Below are 25,735 nucleotides of genomic sequence, written 5' to 3' on the forward strand. Positions count from 1 at the left end.
AAGGCTCCCAAAGACTTGAGTAAACAAATTATTTTGCTCTGATTTTGACATATGAAGAAGATATCAATGTGACAAGCACATGTACACATCAATGTATTATAGTAATAAGTATAGATGTAATGATAAGTAAGTATAAAATTATCCTCTTCACCTCTTTATATAATTCTCTAGTATTCTTGTTACCTACTTACAACTTTGTTTCCAGTTTTTTCCAAGAGAACACAGTGGCCACGTGCTAAGTTCTCCACTTTCTACTCCTTCTATTCAATTTTCAAGGTACAGCTCAAAGATTTTTCCCTTCTATGAACCTTTCTTATTTTCCAGAGAGGGAGGGCATTGCTCCCCTACCCAACTCTCAGGGCCATCTTTTCATATCTGATAAAGCACCTACCACACTTAAATGTATGGCTCCCTTCCCACACTGTGCCCTCTTTGTCCCAGGTCCGTGTCTTTTTATCCCTTCATCCCCAATGCCTAGGAGAGAGCTGGCACAAAATAGGTACTCTGTAAGATTCAATAGCCAGTTATATATCATTGAGTAGTCACTGGAAGCATAGCAACATTCTTGGTCCCTGAAAAAAATCACTGACTGCTTGTAAGAAAAATATGCAATTTAATTCTATCTGTTTAGGTAAGAAACATATAACTACATAATTCCTAAGGAAATGGAACATAGTGAAGACCAATTATAATATGTATGAATCAGCAGGTCATCTGAAATCCTGTGGAAATCATGTGTTTATATATTTCATCAACTTCAGTGGAAAACAAAACCGTGTAAAGATTTATTACTTTAATTTTCTGAGCACTTTTATTTTTATTTATTTATTTATTTATTGCTGAGGAAGATTCACCCAGAGCTAACATCTGCTGCCAATCTTCCTCTTTTTGTATGTGAGCCACCACCACAGCATGGCCACAGACAAGTGGCGCAGGCCGGGGAACCAAATCCAGGCTGCCAAAGTAGAATGAGCCAGACTCAACCACTAGGCCACTGGGACTGGTCCTATCTTTTATTTTTTTATTGAAGAATCTTTGGCATACAATATCTTCTTAGTTTCAGGCGTACATCATAAGAGTGCTATCTTTCACAGAGATGTTTGTAGTTATCATGAAGATATTTCCCCATGCGAAATATGTGGTGAACAAATCTGGAAAACTCAGAGAAAACACCTCAAAAACAATCCCTCTGCCCTTCCTCCCATGATCCTTTAACTGAAGCACATACGGTCTATCACTAACTCCAACATTCACTTTTCTCCACAACAAGCACCACAATACAAAATTACTTCATATTTATGTATTTTGTGTATGTACGTTCCATTAGGGCAAAGAGTTGCTTTGCTCAGTTCACCCTACATTCCCAGAGCTCAGAGCAGTTCTTGGCACAGAAGACTTGCTCTGTCAATACTTGCTGAGCAAACGATTGATTTACCTGGTTCCACTGCTCCTCTGAGAGTGCCAATCACATTGTAAATTCTTGTCACTTTATTGTTGGAATGGATGTGCATCTTGACTTTCCTAATGCAAAAATAAAGGACATATTCTAAAAATACTGGTTAACAGATTACTACCGACAATTTTTGTTTGTTTATTTGTTTTTTGAGGAAGATTAGCCCTGAGCTAACATCTGCGGCCAATCCTCCTCCTCTTTTTGCTGAGGAAGACTGGCCCTGAGCTAACATCTGTGCCCATCTTCCTCTACTTTATATGTGGGACACCTACCACAGCATGGCTTGCCAAGCGGTGCCGTGTCTGCACCCGGGATCCGAACCGGGGAACCCCAGGCTGCCAAATTGGAACGTGCAAACTTAACTGCTGCACCACTGGGCCAGCCCCTACTACCTGCAATTTTAAATCTTACATCATTGTTTAAAAGATTTCTAAATGTACACTGGCAAAAATTACATGGGCCAACTGTCCAACGGTAATGATGTAAGTTCAACCTGTGGGTTCCTTTCCTGCTGGTACTAGATAGATTTTACTTCTTTCAGTCATTCTCTGTAATTTTTTTTTTAAAGATTGGCACCTGGGCTAACAACTGTTGCCAATCTTCCTTTTTTTTTTTTTTCAAAGATTGGCCCCTGGGCTAACAACTATTGCCAATCTTTTTTTTTTTTCTGCTTTATTTCCCCCAACCCCGCCTGTACACAGTTGTATATCTTAGTTGCATGTCCTTCTAGTTGTGGGATGTGGGACGCCGCCTCAACGTGGCCTGACGAGCGATGCCATGTCCGTGCCCAGGATCCGAACCCTGGGCGGCCGCAGCGGAGCGCGCAAACTTAACCAGTCGGCCACGGAGCCGGCCCCTGTAATTGTTTTGTTTTTTTTTTAAAGATTTCCTTCCCCCAAAACAAGTTACAATAAAAACAGTCTCTTAACCGTGTAGAGAAGTTTCCAATAAAGCCAGGTCCAACATTGTAGGGCACCGGGAGACTTCCCTTCCAGCTGCTCTCCGGTGGTGCTGATCCACCCATTTTTCTGTGAACACAAAAAGTATTATTAGCTGAAGGAAAACTGTGAAGTTACAAGTTAAAACATCAATGAACTCGTTTTCTTGAGTGTCTGTTCCTAACGACTTCTCTGAGTCAGAGACAATGCAAAGTGCTTTGCATATGATGTGCCATTTAATCCTTACCACAACTCTTAGGAAGTTGGCTCCAGAAGTCTCCCCACTTCACAGATGAAGAGCATGAGGCTTCAAGAGATTAGGCAAATGCCCATGGTCATGCAGCTTCAAATATCTGATAAAATCTCAGACTCTGTGTTACCAGTTGACAGTAGTGAACCCTGTATAAAGTGCTCTCCAGAGGATGCTCTGAAGATACAGCTTGACGTCAAACTCTTCGGGATATTCCCTTATGTGATTTCTCCCCCTGACAAAGACACTCAAAATATGTATATAGTCATCCTTGCAAAGTACTTTCACACACATCTCTTAGGGAGAGAGGAAGAGCAAGGAAACGGTCTTCACTTCAACCAGCAGCCCCTAAAAACTTCATGCTATATTTTTTCAATTCAGAAAGGTAGAAAGATGCAGGTGGATCAGCGAGTGCATGCCAGTAGCCCTGGTTCTCTCACCAGGTGACTGAGAAGATAGATGATACTGTTTATGGATGATAGAGCATGGATGGACTTTTTCTTGATTTGAGCATGGAAAGCAAATGTACCTTTGCTAAATAGCAGCAGATAGAAGAAGGTGGTTCCAGATGAACTTAAGAGAGTGGAAAACATTGATGTGTCTTTTACGGCTCTCTTTCGGCTCACGCGCCCCATGCACCCTAGGCTTTGCAGTGGAGCATGCTCTGCAATCTCTTCCTTCTCTCTGTGCCCGCACATAGGAGCTTGTTCCCTGCCTACCTACGTGAGGACACGAGAGCAGCTCAACTTGACCTAGAATGTACCGCACACCCAATACTGAAGCAATCACTAAGATTATCTTCTCGTGGGAAACTAAATATAATCTTCTGTTTCAAAATGCTCTATCAGAGAGTACATGCTTACTTTCTTTTTTCCTACCTCACTAGGGAGTTTGGCTAATAAACATCTCAAGTAAGATATTATAAAATTTATTTATCTATTTACAATAAAATTTCACATAAGAAGCATCAAGTAACATTAAGGGACCTTTTACATTGGTAAAAAAGTGTAACCAATAGTCAAAATAGCAGAGTATTAAGTATGCAAACTTACAAAAAAGTAAAACATTTTTTTCGCAAAAAAAAGTTGTGAAGGCAAGTAAAGAAGAACATACATATGCTTGATTATACATAAAATATTTCTACAATACTATATTGTAAACTAATAATATTGATTGTCTCTGGGGTGGAAATGGGTAAGAGGGAAACTTTTTATTGTATACACCTTTGAATTTTGAACTGTGTAAATGTATTTCTTTTTACATCATTGGGAATATACTTTATGCACTATTTTAAAATCTGCCCTTTTCACTTAACAGTATAGCATAAGCACATATCCACATCATTAAATATTCTTGTACAACATATATTTTAATGGCTTCATGCCTATCATAGCTGGTAATATACTTGACTACTTATCAATTATTGAAGATTTGTGTTGTTTATAGTTTTCCACTATTACAAACATCGCTAAAATCACTTTCATCCCTTAAATATCACGAATCTTTAGAAGTTACTTTTATAAGTATGTTTAGACAAATGCGTAGTCCATGGCACCCTCAAAAGTTGTGCCTGATCTTGAATTTTAGCCCATATGGTAAAGTTGAGAGCCTGAAGAAAAAAAGACCGGGTGCTATTCCTTAATCTGTCCTTAAATTGGACAGATCGCTCCAACTTGGATGTCAATCTCTTCACCTGTAAAAATGAGAGCACTGCCCATCCTAAGAAGTTTTCTTATCAATACTAGAATAAAACAATTAAGAATGCCTTGAACTCAAAGAAGAAAAGGGACTAACTGGCCAGATGCTTTCGTCTCTAGCAATTCCACTTTCAGAGAAGCCCGTGCTCTCTCCTCCTGAAGGATAATGGAGAAGAAGGGACATGTAGAGGGGAGAAAGTGGGCAGGAGAGGAGAAAGAGTTCCAATGTCAGGTTAAACAATAACAACTCTTTCAATAAGGAAAGCAGAGGGGCAAGGGGAATAGAGATGAAAATGAAATGGGAGTTGCGCTCACAGTGTTATTCCAGGTCCTCCAAGAAGCAGACAATAAGAGGACTAGAAGAGTAAGTGATTTACTGGGAGAAAGGTCTGTGAAGGAAAGAACAAGAGAGGCAGGGAAGGCTGGGAAAGCCATGAGACTGCCATGCAGGTCTGATACGGGGTAAAGAAGAAAAGGAAGGAAGAAAAGAGTGTCAGGTGGCAGCATCTAGTTGAGCAAGGCTGTCAGGGAGTCCTGAGCCAAAGTCTCCCATCAGAGGAGTCCTGTGCCTCCCAGTAATGGACCCTGCTGCACTCAGTCGCCGACTGGGAGCATCTGTGGGAAGCATGGCCTTGACACACACACAGTGATGGATTTTAAAGCCCAGTGGCTGAAGCAATTGATCAATTACGCTCCCTGCAGTTGGAGATCTGAAAGGCTCGTTTTCATGGCTGTTACACACTGGATACTAATACATAAAGTAAATTCCGGGATAGAACCGCTGTTCTATAAAATGGTGATAAAATTATATCCTCCACCCATCTCAGAGAATTTCAGTATCAAATAATAGAGACAAAAGCGTAAAAGGTGAAGATTGCCAATAAGGAGAATTACCCAAGGAGCCATCTGTTTGTTTCTTACAAACTTACTCCAGGAGCTTCTGTGCGTCATCGTATCCAATTGGATGAACAGGAATACTTGGAAGACCAACAGCCTCTGCGATTCCACGTCTATAAGCATATTCTGAAAAAAGTTGAATGTACTAATAAAAATTCAGTCCCTTTCAAAGGTTCTCTGAAAATCACATTAAACACATTCTTAATATTGCATCTACCAGAACTATTAAAATAAAAAACACAGACAATTTGAAATGTTGGCAAGAATGTGCAGCAACTGAAACTCACATACATTCCTTATGAGAGTGTAAAATTATACAGTCACTGGATGACCTTTTTGAAAAGTAACGTTAGACAGAATTATGCACTAGAGCACAGCAATCTCACTCCCAGGTATCGACCCAAGAAAGACGGTAACATATGCCCACAAAAAGACCCTACAAAATTGCTCACAGCAGCTGAATTCGGGTAGCCAAACAGTGGCCATGGTCCAGGTGTGTGTCAACAGGAGACCAAAGAATCTGTGGCATAGTCCCACAGTAGAATTATATTCAGCAATTAAAAAGAAGAAACTACTCGGGTGGGCCCGGTGGCGCAGCGGGTAAGTTTGCATGTTCTGCTTCAGCGACCAGGGGTTTGCCAGTTCGGATCCCGGGTGCGGACCAGTGTACCACTCGTCAAGCCATGCTGCCGTAGCAGGCATCCCACATATAAAATAGAGGAAGATGGGCACATATGTTAGCTCAGGGCCAGTCTTCCTCAGCAAAAAGAGGAGGATTGAAAGCAGATGTTAGCTCAGGGCTAATTTTCCTCAAAAAAAATTTTTTTAAAGATAAAAGAACAAACTACCAATACACACAATAGCATGGATAAATCTCAAATCATTGTACCAAGTAAAAGCAACAAGGCACAAAATAATATATACGTCTGATTCTCTTTATAGGAAATTTGAAAACAGGCAAACTAGTCAATGGTGACAGATATCAGAAAATGGTTGCTTCTGGGGGCTGCAGTGAAAATTGACCAGAAAAGGGCACAAGAGAGCATTCTGGAGTCACGGAAATGCCCTATATCTTATTTTGAGTGACAAAGAAGTATACAATTTAGAAAATATATTGGGGCCAGCCCCGTGGCTGAGTGGTTAAGTTTGCGTGCTCTACTTCGGTGGCCCAGGGTTTCACCAGTTTGGATCCTAGGCACAGACATGGCACCGCCATCAAGCCATCTTGAGGCAGCATCCCACATAGCACAATCAAAGGGACCTATGACTAGAATATACCACTACGTACTGGGGTACTATGGGGAATAGAAGAAGAAAGAAAAACAAAAGAAGATTGGCAACAGATGTTAGCTCAGGTGCCAATCTATAGAAAAAAAAAAATGACTGAACTGAACTCTTAAGATCTGTGCATTTTACGTGTACATGAGATACATGTAAACTCTACCTCAAAATAAAAACATATTCTGCAATTTCTTCAGATTTAAGAAAAATAGGAGCATTTTTCCACTTTTTCTCCAAATTTTTAAATTATCTAATAGGAACTTTAGGTGACTGCAAAAGTTTGTTCTTCTTTTCTTTTGAGGAAGATTAGCCCTGAGCTAACTGCTGCCAATCCTCCTCTTTTTGCTGATGAAGACTGGCCCTGAGCTAACATCCACGCCCATCTTCCTCTACTTTGTATGTGGGACGCCTACCACAGCATGGCTTGCCAAGCGGTGCCATGTCCGCACCCGGTGAACCCTGGGCAGCCGAAGTGGAACATGCATACTTAACCGCTGTGCCACTGGGCCAGCCCATAAAGTTTATTCCTCTTATGGGTAAAATGACATAATGATATGTTGTGTAGGATTTGTTTTAAAATTCTCTAGAGTAATAACCAAAAAAGGGAGGATGAAGAGATGAAACGAGAGTGACAGAATGCAGATAATTATCTCTATTTTTGTATGTTAGAACTAATACAAAGGAAAATTAAAAGGAAAAGAAAAAGAATAGGCCACAAAATGAAATTCAATAAATGTGAGCCCCATTGGGATAACATGACTTTCTCCGCTAAAATGCCATCACTCAATCTGAGGATAATCAACAGAAATATTCCAGTTAATCTCAATTTATGTACATATTTTTAACTTTTTATAACTAACAGAGCTTGGGAAAAGTTGCATTTTTTTTAAAACTTGGAAATAAAAAGGTACAGTAAGTAAAGTTCAGGTAGATTTATGAGATTTTATTATAGGATAATATATATTGCTTAAAAGAATAATCTATGGGGGCTGGCTCTGTGGCCGAGTGGTTAAGTTCGCAGCTCCGCTGCAGGCGGCCCAGTGTTTTATTGGTTCAAATCCTGGGTGTGGACATGGCACTGCTCATCAAACCATGCTGAGGCAGCATCCCACATGCCACAACTAGAAGGACCCACAACGAAGAATATACAACTATGTACCGGGGGGCTTTGGGGAGAAAAAGGAAAAAATGAAATCTTAAAAAAAAAAAAAAAGAATAATCTATGACAGGGGCCGGCCAGGTGGTGCGGCAGTTAGGTCCGCATGCTCCACTTCAGCAGTCCAGGGTTCGCAGGTTCACATCCCAGGCGCAGACCTACGCACCACTTATCAAGCTGTGGCAGGTCTCCCACATACAAAACAGAGGACAATGGGTATAGATCTAGCTCAGGGATGATATTCCACAGCAAAAAGAGGAGGACTGGCAGCAGATGTTAGCTCAGGGCTGATCTTCCTCCAAAAAAAGTAACAATCTATGACAACATACTATGTTCCAAGAAGACTTACAAAGCCAAAATACATAAGCTTTAGAGCAGTCTAAAATTTGATAGAAAAACCAAATGAAGAATAAATCTGGAAATGCCACAGATACTTTGGCAACCTATTCTAGCCAAGTTATACACCTTAGTTAGTTTTAAACCACACAAACTAAATGATCATAGATTTTTGTAAATGTCACCAAATAGCCAACTACATTCAAAATAAATTAGCTCCCTTCGTTAATGATCTACTGTTTTACGGGGGGCATTTCAGCATAAGACAAGCATGAGGACTCTGGAACCAGACTGTCTGAATTTGGATCCCAACTCTTCATTTAGTGGTGTGATGATCTTAAGGAGATTGCTGACTTCTAGTCCTGCTTTCTTCCTCTGTTAAATAGAGATAATAATTCTATGAAGCTTATAGAGTTGTTAATACATGTAAAAAGCTAGCATTTAGGAAAAACTCCTTGAAAGTTATCACTATTGTCTTTATATAGCAATGATGCACTAAGCATTTTCTAGACTCTATTTCCGAAATGTGTCATTTCAGGGGCTTTTACAGAACTTCTGTCCTACTATCCCTTATCGACAACTGAGAAATCCAAAAACTGTGAAAACCATAAATTGGGGAGAATTTACTTGGCAACAAAACCTGATCTGATATAAACTCATCTGAGAGCAAAATCTGACTTGAACAGACACAAGGCTATTTATACTTATTTACCTCTGCTTAGTATAATTATTCATACATTTTGTTTGTTTTTGTTTTTGCTGAGGAAGATTAGCCCTGAGCTAACATCTGTTGCCAATCCTCTTTTTTTGCTTGAGGAAGATTAGCCCTGAGCTAACATCTGTGCCAATACTCCACTTTATATGTGGGTCGCCCCCACAGCATGGCTAACAAGTAGTGTATGTCTGTGCCTGGGATCTGAACCCACGAACCCAGGCCTCCAAAGCAGAGTGCACCAAACTTAACCACCACGCCACAGGGTCAGCCTCTATTCACACATTTTGCTGCAAAAATATTTATATACTTGCTTCCTGTATTATGTATTGTCCCAGCCTCCTATGTGAGTGTTATGCAATATAGGGTAAATGCACCATATTACTCTTAAATATCTGAAAATGTCTGAATTCCAAAACCCATCAGGCCCAAGGATTCCAAATAAGGGATAAGAGACCTGAACCAACAATTTTCAAAGTTTGAAACTTCTTAATTTACTTCTTAGATGCAAAGAGAATAAGAAAAAGACATAGCTTGTTATATCAAAGGAAATCCTTTAATAAAATCACTTACAGATGTTGTTAAGTTTCCTCTGATGATTAAGGCCACTCACCATTTGCTGGGTAACCAGGTGTGAGAGGATCCCCTGCACCATTAAGATTTAAGATATTTCCACGCTGGACACCGCCGCCAGGAAGATTCCAACCGTCTGGATAGGACTTGACTCCAGGTGCAAAGTAATCAGCAGGGTCTGAGTACAGAATGACTCCTTTGGCTCCTGCCAGCTGGGCATTCTTAACCTAGAAAACACAATGTTTTTCTTATTTCAAGGTGGTTGTTAAAAATTTTATAATATCAATTTTCAAAATTACATTTAAATAAGTAACCAAAGTTTTTATCTTCAATCTTTTATCATTAGACCTACAACAAAGGACATCTCACACAGAACTGGCTTTTTCTCTTTCCTACTACAAGCTCTAAAAAGGAATTTCCAGGGCTGGGTCAGCCCGCAGAGCAGCAGATTTGGAAAATGTTCACATTAGTATCAGCGAGAATTTGCTTATCTAGAAGCACAATAAGGAAGTAGATTTTACAGGCCAGATTCCCATTTCTTCTTTGGCTGAAAGGAAATATATTTGAAATTTAATTTCCCACCAAAGAAGAAAAAAAAATTAACAATCAAGTGATAGTAACTTTAAAAATTGCTGTCTATAAATTGGTTCCTCTTATCTATAATAATTCACATTAAAATTTAATTTAGGAATTATTTTCAAAGATAATATTCAAAACAAAGACACTGAAGGTTAACAACAAATCCAAGGCATGCTTTTTTGTAGACCATAGCATAATTTGTAGGTATAGAAAAAATCTCTGTTCTCCCTGAACTTCTACACTGGCTGAATTCCAGCGATCCAATTTGGAACCCCCGTCTATACGCTAGTCAATGTGCTCTCCCCAGAAGGTAGGCACGTTACAGAATATGAGAGAATCACGTCCTCAGAAAGCTTTAAGGATCTGGCTCTACACATGGAAGATACACTACAACTTTTGCTATTCGGGGACAAGGAAAAAGAGATGAGTTTTACCTTATTTCCACGGAAAATTTTCCCGTATCTGGCAATCACAATCTTTCCAGAGCAATTGATTTTCATGTCCCGCTCCAGTTTAAAGAAGTCTTCAGTTCGGGCATAGTTAACATACACTAGATCACCCTGTTGAGATCAGGAATGATTTAGTACAAGCAAGATTTAACACAGAGATTTCTCTGGTCTGTTCCACATCTTTGAAAGAGGGAAGAGGCAGAGTAAGCAAGATGGTCAGAAGTGCATGAGCTTCAGATAAGAGATTCAAGGAAGAAATGAACGTGAATTGTGAAGGCAATTAGCTGGGTTTGAAACATGAATTACATACATAGTAAGTTTTGTTCACATTTGTCTCCTCTAGAATGGCTGTAAGACTACAGAAGTGTTCCCCAGAAACTGCATGTAAATATACACATTGCTGCATACAATTGGAAGGGGTTCAGGCACCCTAGGTTAAGAAGCCCCAGATAGGAGCCTTATTCTCTTCAAAGGACATTCACAAACAGTAGCTTATTCAGTCTTGACAAGCACCACGTAAGGAAGGTCACATAATATCACTGCTTTATGGGTCTGGTTTCATATAATTTGTATGATTATGTGCAAGTCTTACAACACCTCTGAGTCTCAATATTCTCATTTGTAAAATGGCCTGTTAGGTTAGATCAGTGTTCTTCAAACATATTTTTTGCTCACTTTCTCCCTAAATTAATTTTGAAAAGCAACATACCCCCTCATATATTTTTAACCTGACATCTAAAATTGTTTATCATACCTTAAGTAGCAGCAAAGAATGCAATTTAAACAGCAACAATTTTAGAAGCAATTTGACCTCACTTTTTTTTTTTTTTTTGCTGAGGAAAATTCACCCTGAGCTAACATCTGCAGCCAATCTTCCTCTTTTTGTAATGTGAGCTGCCACCACAGCATGACCAGTGACAGATGAGTGGTGCAGGTCTGTGCCCGGGAACCGAACCCAGGCTGCCGAAGCAGAGAGAGCTAACTTAATCACTAGGCCACCGGGGCTGGCCCTCATCTCACTTTTTATATGTACCCAAGGAATTTAAATACTACACTGGTATACATTTCAACACCATCCATTTAAAAAGTATAGGAACACTCTCTTTTCTTCAGTCAGAATTTTATCATTCTTTTTCCTCCTTGAACTTGTACTTTATATCCCTTCCCCCAAAGCATTTTACTCTAAAGTAAAATATATTCGTACTGGACACTGGGATATGCTGCCCAGAGTCCCCTTAGATTCCCCTTCAACGAAGGTGTTCTTGCTCCAGCTGTAGGGAAGGCTTTCTGCAGACAGCTTTCAGTCCCCTTGCTCAAGGTCAGCTACAGACAGCCACCTTGCTCAAGGTCATGCCTCTTAGGATGCCACACACTCAGTGACTGATCGATGTGGGAGTAGAAAGATCTGAACATCTTAGTTCACACCAGGACAACTCTGAAGGACTATCCTCACTCCAGAGCTGCCCACTGGGTCGGCTGAGGCTGTCCTTAAGCTGGCAGTGAGGGTGACTTCTCTCTCTGCGTTATCCAGCTTCCTTCCCCTCCCTGCCACAGATATTGATCCCAGGAGAACACTCCTTAATTAACATCTAGCACACTAAATCCCATTTCAGTTTCTGTTACCTAGAATCTGGGTATGCTTGAAAGTCTTTTATTAATCACTGCCAAACTTCCCTTAATTAAGAATACACTCTATATAAATTGAATTTTTAAAAATATTTATTTCCTGTAACAGGCTGTATGTGTTACAAAAATTCTTCAGGAGTAAGTTATTATTATAATTATTTGTAGTATCAAATTGAGTCTAACAACATCATTACAAATTTTTATAAATAATACCTAAGCATAAAATTTTACTTGAAATACATCTTTGAGTGTCATGGGATGTTAAAACATTAGGTCATGAATCTGTGGATGAATAAGTTATTGCTAGAATGAGCCAGGATTCAGCATCAGTTCTATTCACGTCTTATTCGTGGACATAAGTTCTGAGAAAACATGGGAAGGGAACGAAAGAAGTTTTATTATGGAATTTTCACCAAATTATTTAAACTTCTTCCAAGTTACAACCCCCAAAATCACACACTGACTTATTATCCAAGTTAATTCTAATGATATCAGTTGGAAACTCAATTAGCCTCATCTTTAATTTTGTTCAATTGCAAACCATTTGACTCGCCAAATCATTTGTGACCCAGCTATTAGAATCTTTCAGTATCATCTCTTTGTTTGGAGCTCTAGAGATTTTCTACAACTCTGAGATATGTTTCATATTGTTTTAGGATAGGTAGGAGGTGCCTTTGAGTCATAAAATATGAGAAAAATGACCATAAATAGGAGGTGGGGACGGAGTATCAGCAAGACCTCACCACAGGCTAGTTCTCAATTCCATGAAAAAAGTACACTGAGAAATTGATGATGCAACTGATTTCTTTAACAATCCCATGTTTGCCTTTGAAAAGTCGGTCCACACCCTAGTTTGAAACCCCTGTCCTGCACGATTTCTAATATCCTACAATTTTATTTTGCCATTGTTTTCCTCTTTGACTACGTTTCTCATAGCATGTGCACAACGAATTTACAACAGATGCTAAAATCAAGTTGTTTCCAAGTTGACTCTAAGATTCACTTGACAAACTTGTTGAAGATGTATCATTATGTGCTCAGCAGTGTTCCAGGCATTAGGCACACAGCAAGTCACTGTCCTTGAAGGAAGTTACATTCACATGGAGAGCCAAGAGATAAGATAATAAACAATAAACTAATAACTGAGTAAACTGTATAGCATATTAACTTGTGCTGTACAAAAATTCAAAAAAAGTTTAAATAGAGCAGGCAAACAGTGAACTAGTACTCAGGTGGGTGCAATTTTAAATAAAAAGAGGAAAGTCTATTGAGAAAGTGACCTTTGAATCTTTGCTTCATTAAAAGGATTCCTCTTAGCTCTTGTATTTCTTCCTAAAACCAACGCAATATTAATGCAACATTAGTGATAGCACCATATGTCTGATTTACAACTATTAGCCTTCTCTGGAGCTCACTCTTATTCTAACTGTGAATAGAGAGTCATTAATCAATTGGATTTCGGTGAATTTTGTTTTAGTGTAAGCGTCCCATTTGAAATTTATCCCTATTGAATATCACCACTTTGCGGAGACTACTTCTTTAAATGTCTGTAAACTGTGGCTATCTTTTGATAAATCTACAATCAACACAAAACAACTATGATGGAGAAGGGATTGGAGAAGACATCAGTTTAAAAAATGACAGCAAACTTTGAAAATGAAAACAAGTGTGATAGATAGGCCCTCTTGGCACTTCACAAATGCAAGTTGTCACTGTTAGTTAGAGAAAAGCTTTGTTTTCAGACAATGACCTTCTTGTAAAATCTACACTGTACCATTGTTCTATGACTGGGAATAAATACAATCTTGCACTGTTAGCCTAGAATTTTCTGTTTCTTTCAAGCTTCCATCTTCTTGCTCTTGTTAATAGAGACACAATTGGGAGGTGTTATGCCAGTGGTTCTCAAAGCACAGTTCTTCAGCCCTCAGAACCAACATCACCTAAGACCTTATTGGAAACAAATTCTCAGGCTTCACCCACGACCTACTGAAACTCAGGGGGCGGGAACCAGAATCTGTGTTTTACAACCCTCTAGATTACTGTGATGCATGCTGAACTCTGAGAACCACTAAGTTAGACTATATTTTAAGGACACTGTCAAACTGCTAATTTCAAATAGCCTAAACCAGAGCCCAGTATTTTACGCTCAAGAGGATTCAGACGTAGATCCAAAGATTACTTATCGTGAAATATCCTAAACACACATACAGACATTCATAATTTTAAAAAGAATTAACACTTCACTGGTTGGGTTACAGGTGATCCAGTGAAGCACACTAGCCAGCAAACTCATCCAATATTTGAACACAAACAGTGACCCCATGCAGAATCACATGCTCCTTCCATCTTTCCATTAATCTGCAAGAGTTGAAGTCTACTTGAAAGAAATGAGTTAATAATCTCTATGATTCTCTTATGAGTAGAATAATTTTGTCAAAGTCCAAAAATTATTTGGGGGACTTTAACTGATTATACAATAAACTCACAAATTAATCTGGGTATAATTTTCTCCTTATAACATTCTGTCTTCCCATCCAGAAACATAATCTGCTTCTTTATACACAATATCTTCCCTGTTCAATAAATTTCATAGGGTTCTTCAACTAGTTCACACTTATTTAACTTTTAAGATTTTTAAAGTGTATTTTATATTTTACGGATATTTTAAATTAAATTTCTTTGTTATATTTTCTGCTTTTATATACTATTTGTCCAAATTTACTTAATTCTAATCTGGTAATATTAATGCTATTTTTAAAAATAAAATTTACTAATTAGCTTTTTTGTATATTCTGGTTATACAGACATATCACTATCAATAATGAAGAAGGAGGAAGTTAATTTGAAGACCCAAAGTGAAAAAACATAAAAACAACAATTGGACAGTATCAAAATTTAAGATTTTTTTAAATAAAGGGCAGCATAGATAATATGAAAAAATAGGTGAAAAATTAGGAGAAGCTATTTGTAATATCTAAAACTGATGTTGAATGAATAACCAAAATATTTAAGAAACCCTTACAGCTTAAGAAAAGGATGGAAATTCAACAAGAAAAGAAAAAGCCTACAGTTAACGATTTCACAGAGTGAAAAATCAGAGTAGCTAATGAATATATTTAGAGATGAGCAACCTCATATGTCATCAGAGAAGGGTGAATCAGAACAACAATGAAACAATTAAGTGGGCAAAACTTATAAAGTGATGTCATTTCAAGTGTTGATGAAAATATGAGGAGAAAGGAACATTCATGTGTCGTTGGTGGGAGTATGCTACACGCTGGACCTTGCAAAATTAAGTATGCCCTACAATGCAGCAATCCCGTACATGGTTTATTGCACACAAAAAACACCTTGTAAGCCCCTATGGGGGCATGTATGGACATACGCACTCCAACACTGTAGAGTGTTAGAGACAAACCATATGTTTGCCACTAAGAGCTACATGTGTGTGCACATAAGACAGAATAATATGCAAGAATGAAAAGTAATGAACTATCCTGACATAAAGCAACATGGATAGATTTTTAAAAGACCATTAATTGAAAATAATAAGAAATCAAGTAAGACCTAAAGTATACTATTTATGTGAATTTAAAATATATCGAACACTAAACAAAGCCATGTATTTTCAATACATACATTGCTGAGGATGTAAATACATTAGGGTGGGTGTGGGATGGGAGAGGGATAGAAAAAAGGAATGAGACTGAAGAATAGAGATAAGAGATGAAGGGAAAAGAAAATAAATGAGGGACCTCACAGGGACCCATATGGCAGTGTGCCTGAACCTGAGGAACAAGTTTAAGTGACCTCAGCACACCTGAGATGTAAAATATAACATCTCTTCATTTTCAGTTCTTATATCCCTTATTCCTATTTCATGACAATTATGAAATAATTACAATGATTGCAAGCATTCTTTTTATGTGCCAATTTTTAGGGAGATTTTTCCAACATTATATCATTTCCAATATTATATATCCAATATTATATCATTAAGATGTCAAAGTGTTCATTTGGAGTAAATTTAATACAACCAATGGAAAATATTCTTCTATTCTAAGTTTGTGAGAGTTTTTAATTTATAAATAAGTTAATGAATCAAATAAATTTGAAAATCGCTGAAATAGTATGATTTTTACCTTACTTATTAAAAATATGGCATTGCCTAATATTAAATCATCCTTATGATCTTATAATAAATCCTAACTGACTAGTGAAGATGGATTTTTAAATATCAATTCAATGCTACATGCAAATATTTTACTTAGGATGTTTCCAATGACAGCCCAAACCCTGAACTCTCTGTTGAGCGTTATACCCAACTGTCAACTAGCAACTTCTTGTGAATATATCCCAGGCACTTCAAACTGAACAAGTCCAAAACTGAGTGTACTTAATGTTCACCATCACACTAGAAGAGAGAATTTTTAAAAAGATACTAATAAATTATATCCAGCTCTTTCAAACTTAGCTTTCTTATAAAAAGCAAAGTACTGTGCAGGAAGCTGGGGATCAGTCATAAAATTTCTGATGATAATTGTGCACACTGCTTTACTGAGTAAACCGCAGAAAGTTTTCTAGAATGACACTCAAGCTCTTCATACGAAAAGGGCAATGAATACTGTTATTCAAACTCTTTGGAAATTCATCAGTGCTATACAAGGGTAGTAAAATATTTAGTATTTTCATACAATAGAAATTATCTGGCAATAAAAAGGAATAAGCAACTGATAAATGCTACCTGTGAATCTCACAGAGTCTATGCTGAGTAAAAGAAGTCAGACACAAACGATTATGTGCTATTAATTCCATTTATATGAATCTCTAGAATAGGAAAAAACTGAACCATGGCGGCAAAAAAATCAGAAGAATGATTGCCTCGGGGGCGTGTGGAGTTGACTGAGAAAGGACACACGGGAACTTTCCAAAGTAATGGTAATATTCTCTACATTGAAGGGGGCTGGATTCCATGGGTATATTCATTTGTCAAACGCCGTTAAACGTATATTTTGGATTTGTGCATCTCACTGTAGTAAATTTTATCTTAAAAAACACTGTGAACAAAAAAGAATAAGTATTCCTTTCTTTACTGCATTTTTACCTCAGGCATTCCTTGTGGCGAGAAAGCACTGAAAGGTGGCACAACATCTGAAATATTTTCATATCCTGGAGGAGGCGGTTCAAACAGGGAGGTGTTGGAAATCTAGAGACACAAAATACAATAATCAAAAGTAAACCCAGGTAAAGTTTGATTACTACAACCAAACAAGGGAAAATGAGTATTATCTCTTTTGTCAGTCGAGGGTTAATCAATCCCTCAGTACTCTGAGAAGACATATCGCATAGCCAGCACTGTGTCGCAAGCTGTGAGGACTTCGTGAGATGAATAAACTATAGGCCGTGAGAGGTATAAGCACCAGCTTTTGATTTAGGAGGAAAATTTTAATCCCCAAATAAGAAGTAACCTTGTACAGTAATCTTAGTCACTTATAACAATGTTAAGATCATTTACTTAGAAACAAATTAAATATGAAATTCACTTCAGTAAAAAATCACATTTTGGGGGGAATCTGTATCTGACAGTAGCTAGATACACTCAATAACATTCACACTGAAAAGACCTAAAAACACCGAATCACAGATAATATCTTGGGGCCAGCCCAGTGGTGCAGAGGTTAAGTGCGCATGTTCCGCTTTGGCGCCCCAGGGTTCACCAGTTTGGATCCCAGGTAGGGACATGGCACCGCTTGGCAAAAGCCATGCTGTGGCAGGCATCCCAAATATAAAGTAGAGGAAGATGGGCACAGATGTTAGCTCAGGGCCAGTCTTCCTCAGCAAAAAGAGGAGGATTGGCAGATGTTAGCTCAGGGCTAGTCTTCCTCAAGAAAAAAAAATTCCCTCTGAGTTAAGGATACTTGCTATTACCACTTCTTTGCAACCTTATGCTACAGGTCCTGGCCGGTGCAGTAGAACAAAGGTGATGGGAGATGGGGAGTGCATCTGGGCTGACACTAAACTGTACTCACTAGAGCCCCAATATTCTACCTGTCCTGAGGCTGATAAAATGAAACCAAATCTCCTAGCCTCCAAAAATCCCCACATCGTCCATATTCCCCATAATTTTTCTGTGATGCACGCAGGATACAAACGCATCTGAATCACTGGGGAAGATTATAAGAGAAACTATACTAAAGTGCAATAAAAATCCTTCTAGAAACAAAGTCAGTACATCAGCAAGTCTTCCAGCCAAGGGAGTACTGAAGCTGGTCTCACTTGATTTGCCTTTACGGTAATCTTCAATGTTACAGCACCACTGAGCAAGTGGATTTTACAGCAAGTTTATGAGTTATTCTAACACTCGGAAAAGTTTTTTAAGGTCAAAGAAATGACTTTTTGGGGTGACTTTATCAAAGGTAGACTATATATCACTAAACGTTGCTCACTTTCCAAGCTTCACTAATACAGCCTCAAATTATGTATTCTGAGTATAACTAAGAAAATTTCGGTTTGCAAATTTCTATTTACTTTGATGAATAAATGAAAAGCGATAAGAAAGGTTAAATATATTGAGGTATTTGAGGAAGCCATGACCTTGCTTCTCCAGGATGGCCTGACATGGCCTGTCAGGCATGCATTAAACATTTACAAAGTGTCCCACAGCAAAGAATGCTGCCTTTAAAGATGGGAATGTATGCCTCCTCCCATACCAGCATTTCTTTAAAGATAAGCATTTCTTCCCAGAAACTAAGCGTCAAATTGACCTCCTGTGTACATCTCGTGACCACTGACTTGCTGTGCTAGCAAAAGATCTTGTGACTGTAGTAAAAAAAGATACCCTTGTCATATGTGATGTATGTTTCTCATTCCAAACAGAATATAACAACGCCGTACACCTCACTTCTTTGGAGTGCTTCCTTCCCTAGTGGAGGTTGCTCTCCCAGGCCACGGTCCTCAAATTGGTTCATATAAGAAACTCACTCCAATTTTGACTTATAGATTGATTATTGATTACTTGCACTGACAAGTTTTTGTGACATAAAAAGGCAATGTATAGTTCAATCCATATGGTATGTTATCTTTACATAAACAAAGATAAAGTATCATGTCTTTATATATTTAAAATATTTCTGGTAGAATCTACAAAACACTAACCATACTTGTTGCCTGTGGGAGAAGGAACTTGTCTGTATTGTGCAGGAGACTAAAAGTTTACGCTCAACCACATAGCTCAGCTGTGAATAGTTAGTGAATACTTAGTCACAATAATTATACTACACTGAGAGTTGGGGAGACAGTAAGAGAGCATCTGTAAGTTGTCATGGAGGGATGAAAATGGAGCTGAATTGTCACCATGTCAAAAGATAATGTCTGAATCTGAAACACAAGCAATATAAGCACATTACTTAAAGAAAGAGGTAAATATCAAAAGAATCAACTCATGGTTCAATAGTGCTTGCCTCAAGGAAGGGGGAAATAGGGAGGAATCAAGGCATTTTGGAGAACTAGGTGAGTCTTCGTGTGCAGGTATAACTTGGATAAAAATAAATATGAAAATGAACTAATGATATAACTTCAAAAACATTAAAAAGCTTTAGGCGGTGTGCTATTATGATTTATTATTAATATTACGATATTATGATTTCTTTACATATTTGGTCTTTGTCCCCACTTCTGGCACTGAGCTCCTAAAAGACTTGGAATTTCCTAAGTGAGGAGAATAAAGGTGTTTCTTGTTATGTTAATAAGGTGACTTTTGGACCTAAGGATGGGGGCTGGTTGCCAAGAGAACCAACTGTGTGATTAGAGGGTTGGAACTTTCAGTCCCACCCTGGGGAGGGGAGAGGGGCTGGAGGTTGAATCAAGTGCCAACGGCCAATAATTTAATCAATCGTGCCTACGTAATGAAGCCTCCATAAAAACCTAAAAGAACAGGGTTCAGAGAGCTTCCAGGTGGGTGAACACGTGGAGATACAGGGAGAGTGGTACATCTGGAAGCTTCTTGCCCCTTCCCACATACCTTGCCCTGTGTATCGCTTCATTTGGCTGTTGATTCGTATCTTTTAGTATCCTCTGTAATAAACTGACAATCTAGTAAGTAAAATATTTCTGAGTTCTGTGAGCAACTCTAGCAAATTAATCAAACGCAAGGAAGGGGCTGTGGGAACCTCTGATTTATAGCCAGTTGGTCAGAGTACAGGTAATAAACCCGGGCTTGGGACTGGCATCTGAAGGGGGCGGTGTAGTCTTGTGGAACTGAGCACTCAACCTGTGGAATCTGGCACTATCTCTGGGTAAACAGTGTCAGAACTGAGTCGAATTGTAGGACACCCAGCTGGTGTCCAAGAACTGCTTGTTAGATGTGTGGGGAAAACACACACATTGGAAATTGGTCTAGGAACCCAAAAGAGGCAGCTAAAATCATTCAGGGAAATCTCCAAAATGAAGCGTGATATATTTATATCATGATATATTTATATTATGTGACAGACTTTAAGAATTTAATAAATGCCTATAATAGCAAAAACAAATAATGAAAAGGAATAATAAAAGTAAGGGTACAGTCAAAATTGGGAGGTGAAGACAGAAAAAAGAAGTGAAAGCTTGTTATTTTCCTCATTGTACATAGACATTCCCCAAATCTGACAGATCAAAACAGAGGTTTAAGCATATGTATATTTTTAATATAATCGATATTTTATTATGTCATTAAATAATTCTTCTAAACATCCTTTTAAAGACTCCTTAGTACTTAATGATATAGATATGCTACCACTTATTTAATCAATGTTATGGGACCATATGCTGTATACTGACATGTCTCATACCTTTTTAAAAAGTATTTATTACATCACTGACTGTAAAACATATTAACTACTAAGAAGAGACCGATTCATTAGTCAATAAGGAGGTCATTGACATACTCTGAAAATTTTTTTAAATCTATATATATTTAAGTCACCTGACATTGTTAGTTCACTGATCAAGCCAGACATATTTGAACTTGTACACAATTCAGAGGCCCAACTAACAAGAGGACTGAAGAAGCTATCTAGATTGAAAGGGGCTATTTTAGTCAGATATAATAGCTCTAAAAGTAATATATGCTAAATAGGGATGAATATTTGAGTTATATTTTATGAGCTTTTATACTGAATATATATCACGATAGGAAATGTCTCAATTACTTGTATTATCTTCTCTTTCTCAAGTGCCCTAACTTGCAAACAAGATTGCAAATTCTTCAGGCTAGATATCATTCCATAAACTTTCTCTCCAAACTCTCTTCCCCTCCAAATGCCCACATTCCAGTTCTGAGCACAGAGCTGAACCCACGATCACATAAGGCATAAGCATTAAGTACCAATAAAAACCTGCTTGCTCAAACTGCACACCGTGTCTCTGAATTTCCTAGAAATTTCAAACCTATGCAGTACCTTTTATGATCTTAACCTATCAAAAATGTATCTATTTTATAGACCTAGACTGTATTATGCTAAATGAACTAAGATGGAGAAAGACAAATACCTTATGATTTCACTCATATGTGGAATATAAAAAACAAAACAAAACAAAACAAATGAACAAGCAAAACAGAAAAGAAACTTTAGAAGCAGACGACAGATTGGTGGTTATCAGCAGGGAAGGGGGAGGGGGAGCAGGCGAAATGAGTGAGAGGATTCAAACATATGACGATGCATGGAAACTACACTTTTGGTGGTGAGCAGGTTGTAGTATACACAGATATTAAGTTATAATGCTGTACATCTGAAACCTATGTAATGTTATAAACCAATGTTACTTCAATTAAAAAAAAAGATAATATGATGGCATTTAGCACCATTTCAAGTACCTACAAGATGCTTAGTAAACACTGGTTACTATTACCTATTAAAAAAAAGCATTTTAGTTGCTTGGAAGTTTACTAATATACTTTATATGAGTGCAGTACTAAAAAATAGAAAATAGCAACTGTCATCAAACATTAATTTTTCAGAATCTTTCCAACATCACCTTAAATTCGAACATCATAAGAAAGTAGTTGATACTGATAATGAGAAATTAAAAGCATCATTCACAAGTTTCAATAGTCATTTTATCAATAATTGAAGATGGTACAGGGCCTTCTTTCATAGAAGATATTTGAAAAGAACAGATGAGAGGAGTTTATTTTCTTATCTTTTTTACCTCATTTCCTTCTTCATCAATTATTGATACGTAGTTGGGATGAGTCTCATTTGGATAGGACAACAGGACGTCATAATGGGCTAACTCAACAGAATCCAGGCCAAATTCTTTCCACTGGGACTGAATTTGCTTCGCAAGCTGAAAGTTTTGTTCTGTTCCTGCTAAATGTGGTATCCGTGTAAAATTACTGGTGGACAAAAATTGAAAGTGGTTAGAAATTCATGTTTAGTCAGACTTTATCCTAAATCAACAACCAATTAAGGCAGATTTACACTATAAAAAATACTTTGAGATGTGATACACAAAAGAGCCAAGTGGTACTCTTATTGCATCAAACAGATTTTCAAAGCGTTTTTTGAAGTTTTCATGCTCTAATTTGTACTCAGTCAAGAGAAAAACTGATCTTTTTCTGGAGAATTGTTATGTGCAATCTTGTGCATGTCTCCCTATATAGCAGATGAGGAAAGTGTCATATTCTTTTCTAAGACCCATGCATCTTGGAACTTTCATGGAATTATCTGTTTATTTCACTGTGTAAAATATATTTGAGATGAAAAATATTTTCATTCAAATGACCAAGCAGCAACATGTCAAGAATAATAATTGCATCCATTTTTAAGTACTGAAAGTTATAGCCAAGCGAGAAACCTTTTGATTAGCAATCATTCATAAAGTATCTTCATTAAGGAATAATCTGAACATATTTATACAAGTTCAGACTGGATCTCTTGTACTCCAACCTTCATGCATAGTGATACACTTCGAATCGATGAGAAATAGTCTGACCAGGACCATCTTTAACAAATAAACTATGTGCCAAAATTTTGGCTACCAGAAATATTTTCATGAGTAGAGTAATTTCTCATTTAGTATGTAGACACTGTTCTTTTGTTTGTTTGTTTTAAATTTCTTTGTTCTGAAAATTTGTTTTTTCCCTGAAGATTCAGCTCATTGGTTATTTTCAATTTAAACTCCTTAAAGAAAAATGACTCACCTGACAGAGGAGCATGTACCATGAGAAGACAATTATTTATTTCCAGCTCATAAACTTCTTGAATTTCATGAATTTCTGATTCTAAATACATAGGTTTTTCTAAAATCAACACACTTCCATCCTTACATTGATTTTAGGAAAACTAACAGGCAACATGACTAAGATGATCCCAATTTTAAATGTTTAATTTTATTGTGTATCTAATTTTTGATTTGGAAAACTACCTACCAAAGAAAATAACTCAATTTTTTTAAAAAATGAAATTCCTGTGATTAATTTAATTTTATAATTATGTTAAAATTATTTAAATTGTATTTACAAAGATAGCATTAAAATCCTTATTCAGTACATTTTTAGGGGCTTAACATCTTATATAAGATTTTTAATGTGTATTTGCAAAATACAGTAACAAAAAGAACACAATTTTAAGAGGCAGCTAAGCAGTCTATCTATCCTTTCATCAATGCATACCTGCAGAGAAAACAGAAAAATAGCCAACATGTTACCATTTTCTTCCATATTACACAGATCACAAACTGTAACACAGTAAAGTGGGTGTAGATAACGCATATTTCCTGAAATAACAGCTATATCTCTGTCCCTACACACAAAAAGAGTTGCTATGGGAGTCTTGAACCTGCTCGCCAAAGAAAGGAAAAAAAGGAGATCATTATCAGACTCTGTTATTATAAGTGAAATTCCTTTTAACAGTTTTGTCATTAACTAGGATGTAACAGAGTGCCATGATCAGGGCTAGGACTCACTCATTTGCAGCAAAGCTGATCCTGAAAAAGATGAGTAGGAAAAAAGATCTGTTTCCAAGGATAAATAAATTAACTGGCCTAAAATCACATAGGTGGTATGTTACAGGTTTTGCCACTAACTTGTTGTGTAATCCTGGTCATGTCTTAAATTTCTCTTCTGTACACAGGGAGAATATTGCTATCTCACTACTTCGCAAAGATTTGAGGCTCTATTAGATAACTGATATTAACAGCAGTTCTTAATTTGTTGTGTTTTAATCAGTTAAGAAGTGTGTCACAGGGGCCAGCCGGCGGCACAGCAATTAAGTGCCCACATTCTGCTTCGGGGGCCCGGGGCTCGAGGGTTCAGATCCTGGGTGCAGACATGGCACCACTTGGCACGCCATGCTGTAGTAGGCATCCCACATATAGCGTGGAGGAAGACCGGCATGGATGTTAACTCAGGGCCAGTATCCCTCAGCAAAAAGAGGAGGATTGGCAGTAGTTAGCTCAGGGCTAATCTTCCTCAAAAAAAAAAAAGAAGTGTGTCACAAGTAATTTGTTGATCCTACAAGAATGTCAAATTAGAAAAAGAAAAATTTACAAATTATCCAAAATAGTCAATAACTTGTATTAAAAACTTGGCAAGAAAAGTTAAAATATGTTCCAAATATCATCACATTGTCTCAATTAATAAAGGGAGTTATTAGTGTTCCTGTTTTAACACATTGCCTCTGGTTTACAAAGGGTGGAACAATGCTTGCAGGAGTTAGGTGACTTAAAGGCAGCTGGCAAAAAGTGGACTGGCATTCAAATCCAGATCAGTGAAATTCTGAGACCAGAGGTCTAAAACACTCTTCTGAAATAATCCTGTCTTTCAGAACAGAGTGGAGAAGTAAAATCTTTCTAAAAAGTTGCAAAATAGTGAACAGATCTGAGAATTCAACTAGGTGTTTCCAAAACAGAAAGGGAAACATAGGTGGACCCCACATCCCAAGGAAGACAGCAAAGGCAGCCCCTCCTTAATCCTCCCGTCCACTACTGAGAGGCAGGTGGCTTAGAAGCATTGAGGATCTTTAGTAGCAGAGCAAAGGGTGATGAAGGGGACAATACGGAAGATCCAAGGATTTAATGACCCCTGACCCATGGGTATATTTAGATTGAAAGCTCTCTGATGAACAAATAGCAAATTGGAAATCTGGAGAGTCCAGGAGGCTTCTAGACATTCTGTGGTCCTTGGAGAGGTGAGTGAGGCTTCTCTTAATCTCTGTTTCACGTCGTAACGGTGAACATCCTTGAGTTCTGAACAGTTAGAGGAGCTTGGTCAGAACCATGGAGAATAAGCAAGAAGCTGACTGTTTCAATCTTGCTCAAGGGTCCAGAAAGAGAAATAAAGGAAGGCATTCATTGTTCTCCTTGGTTGATAGTCCAAGTTACAGCTGGGAAAGGAAGAAGAAAGCAAGGAAAACAGCTCTGTCTAGGAATGAGGATTCTATCTTGCCAGATCTCCACTTTTATTATATCTATTATACTTAATTATAGTGAAATAAGTGCAAGAGGCAGAGATTTCCACAAAGTTTAAACTTCAGGGTCTCTCACTTGAAACGGCATTTCCAAAGATGGGGAGGTTCCCTAGCAAATTTTTATTCATAGTTTTAATTCTATTGCAATTAATATAGGAATATGTGTGTGATTATGTGTGTGTCTATTTATGTATCTATCTATAACTGTCTTTTACATAAAATTATAGCTTGTATTCACTAAGGAATCTTTCAATCACCATCAGGGACTTCAAGTATTTTTGGACACATACACTAAGCCAATTTGTTAAAAAAAAACAGAAAAGGGACTTGATGCTTTGAA

The 25,735-nt window shown here is 37.7% G+C and overlaps 1 protein-coding gene across 2 annotated transcripts in view; it reads right to left on the bottom strand.

The window, feature by feature from the left end:
• The window catches only part of FOLH1 (folate hydrolase 1), a 52,628-nt gene that overhangs the window by 23,322 nt on the left and 3,571 nt on the right, over positions 1–25,735 (bottom strand). For both annotated transcript variants that reach the window (XM_014827956.3, XM_070490465.1), the window contains exons 3-9: positions 22,136–22,322; positions 17,052–17,153; positions 10,307–10,432; positions 9,334–9,520; positions 5,268–5,361; positions 2,383–2,481; positions 1,436–1,521 (exon numbers count right to left, since the gene is read on the bottom strand). In XM_014827956.3, the coding sequence (XP_014683442.3) occupies positions 1,436–1,521; positions 2,383–2,481; positions 5,268–5,361; positions 9,334–9,520; positions 10,307–10,432; positions 17,052–17,153; positions 22,136–22,322 (881 nt within the window). The remainder of the gene's footprint in view (positions 1–1,435; positions 1,522–2,382; positions 2,482–5,267; positions 5,362–9,333; positions 9,521–10,306; positions 10,433–17,051; positions 17,154–22,135; positions 22,323–25,735) is intronic.

Source organism: Equus asinus, chromosome 20 (assembly GCF_041296235.1).
Source record: "Equus asinus isolate D_3611 breed Donkey chromosome 20, EquAss-T2T_v2, whole genome shotgun sequence".
NCBI lineage: Eukaryota > Metazoa > Chordata > Mammalia > Perissodactyla > Equidae > Equus > Equus asinus.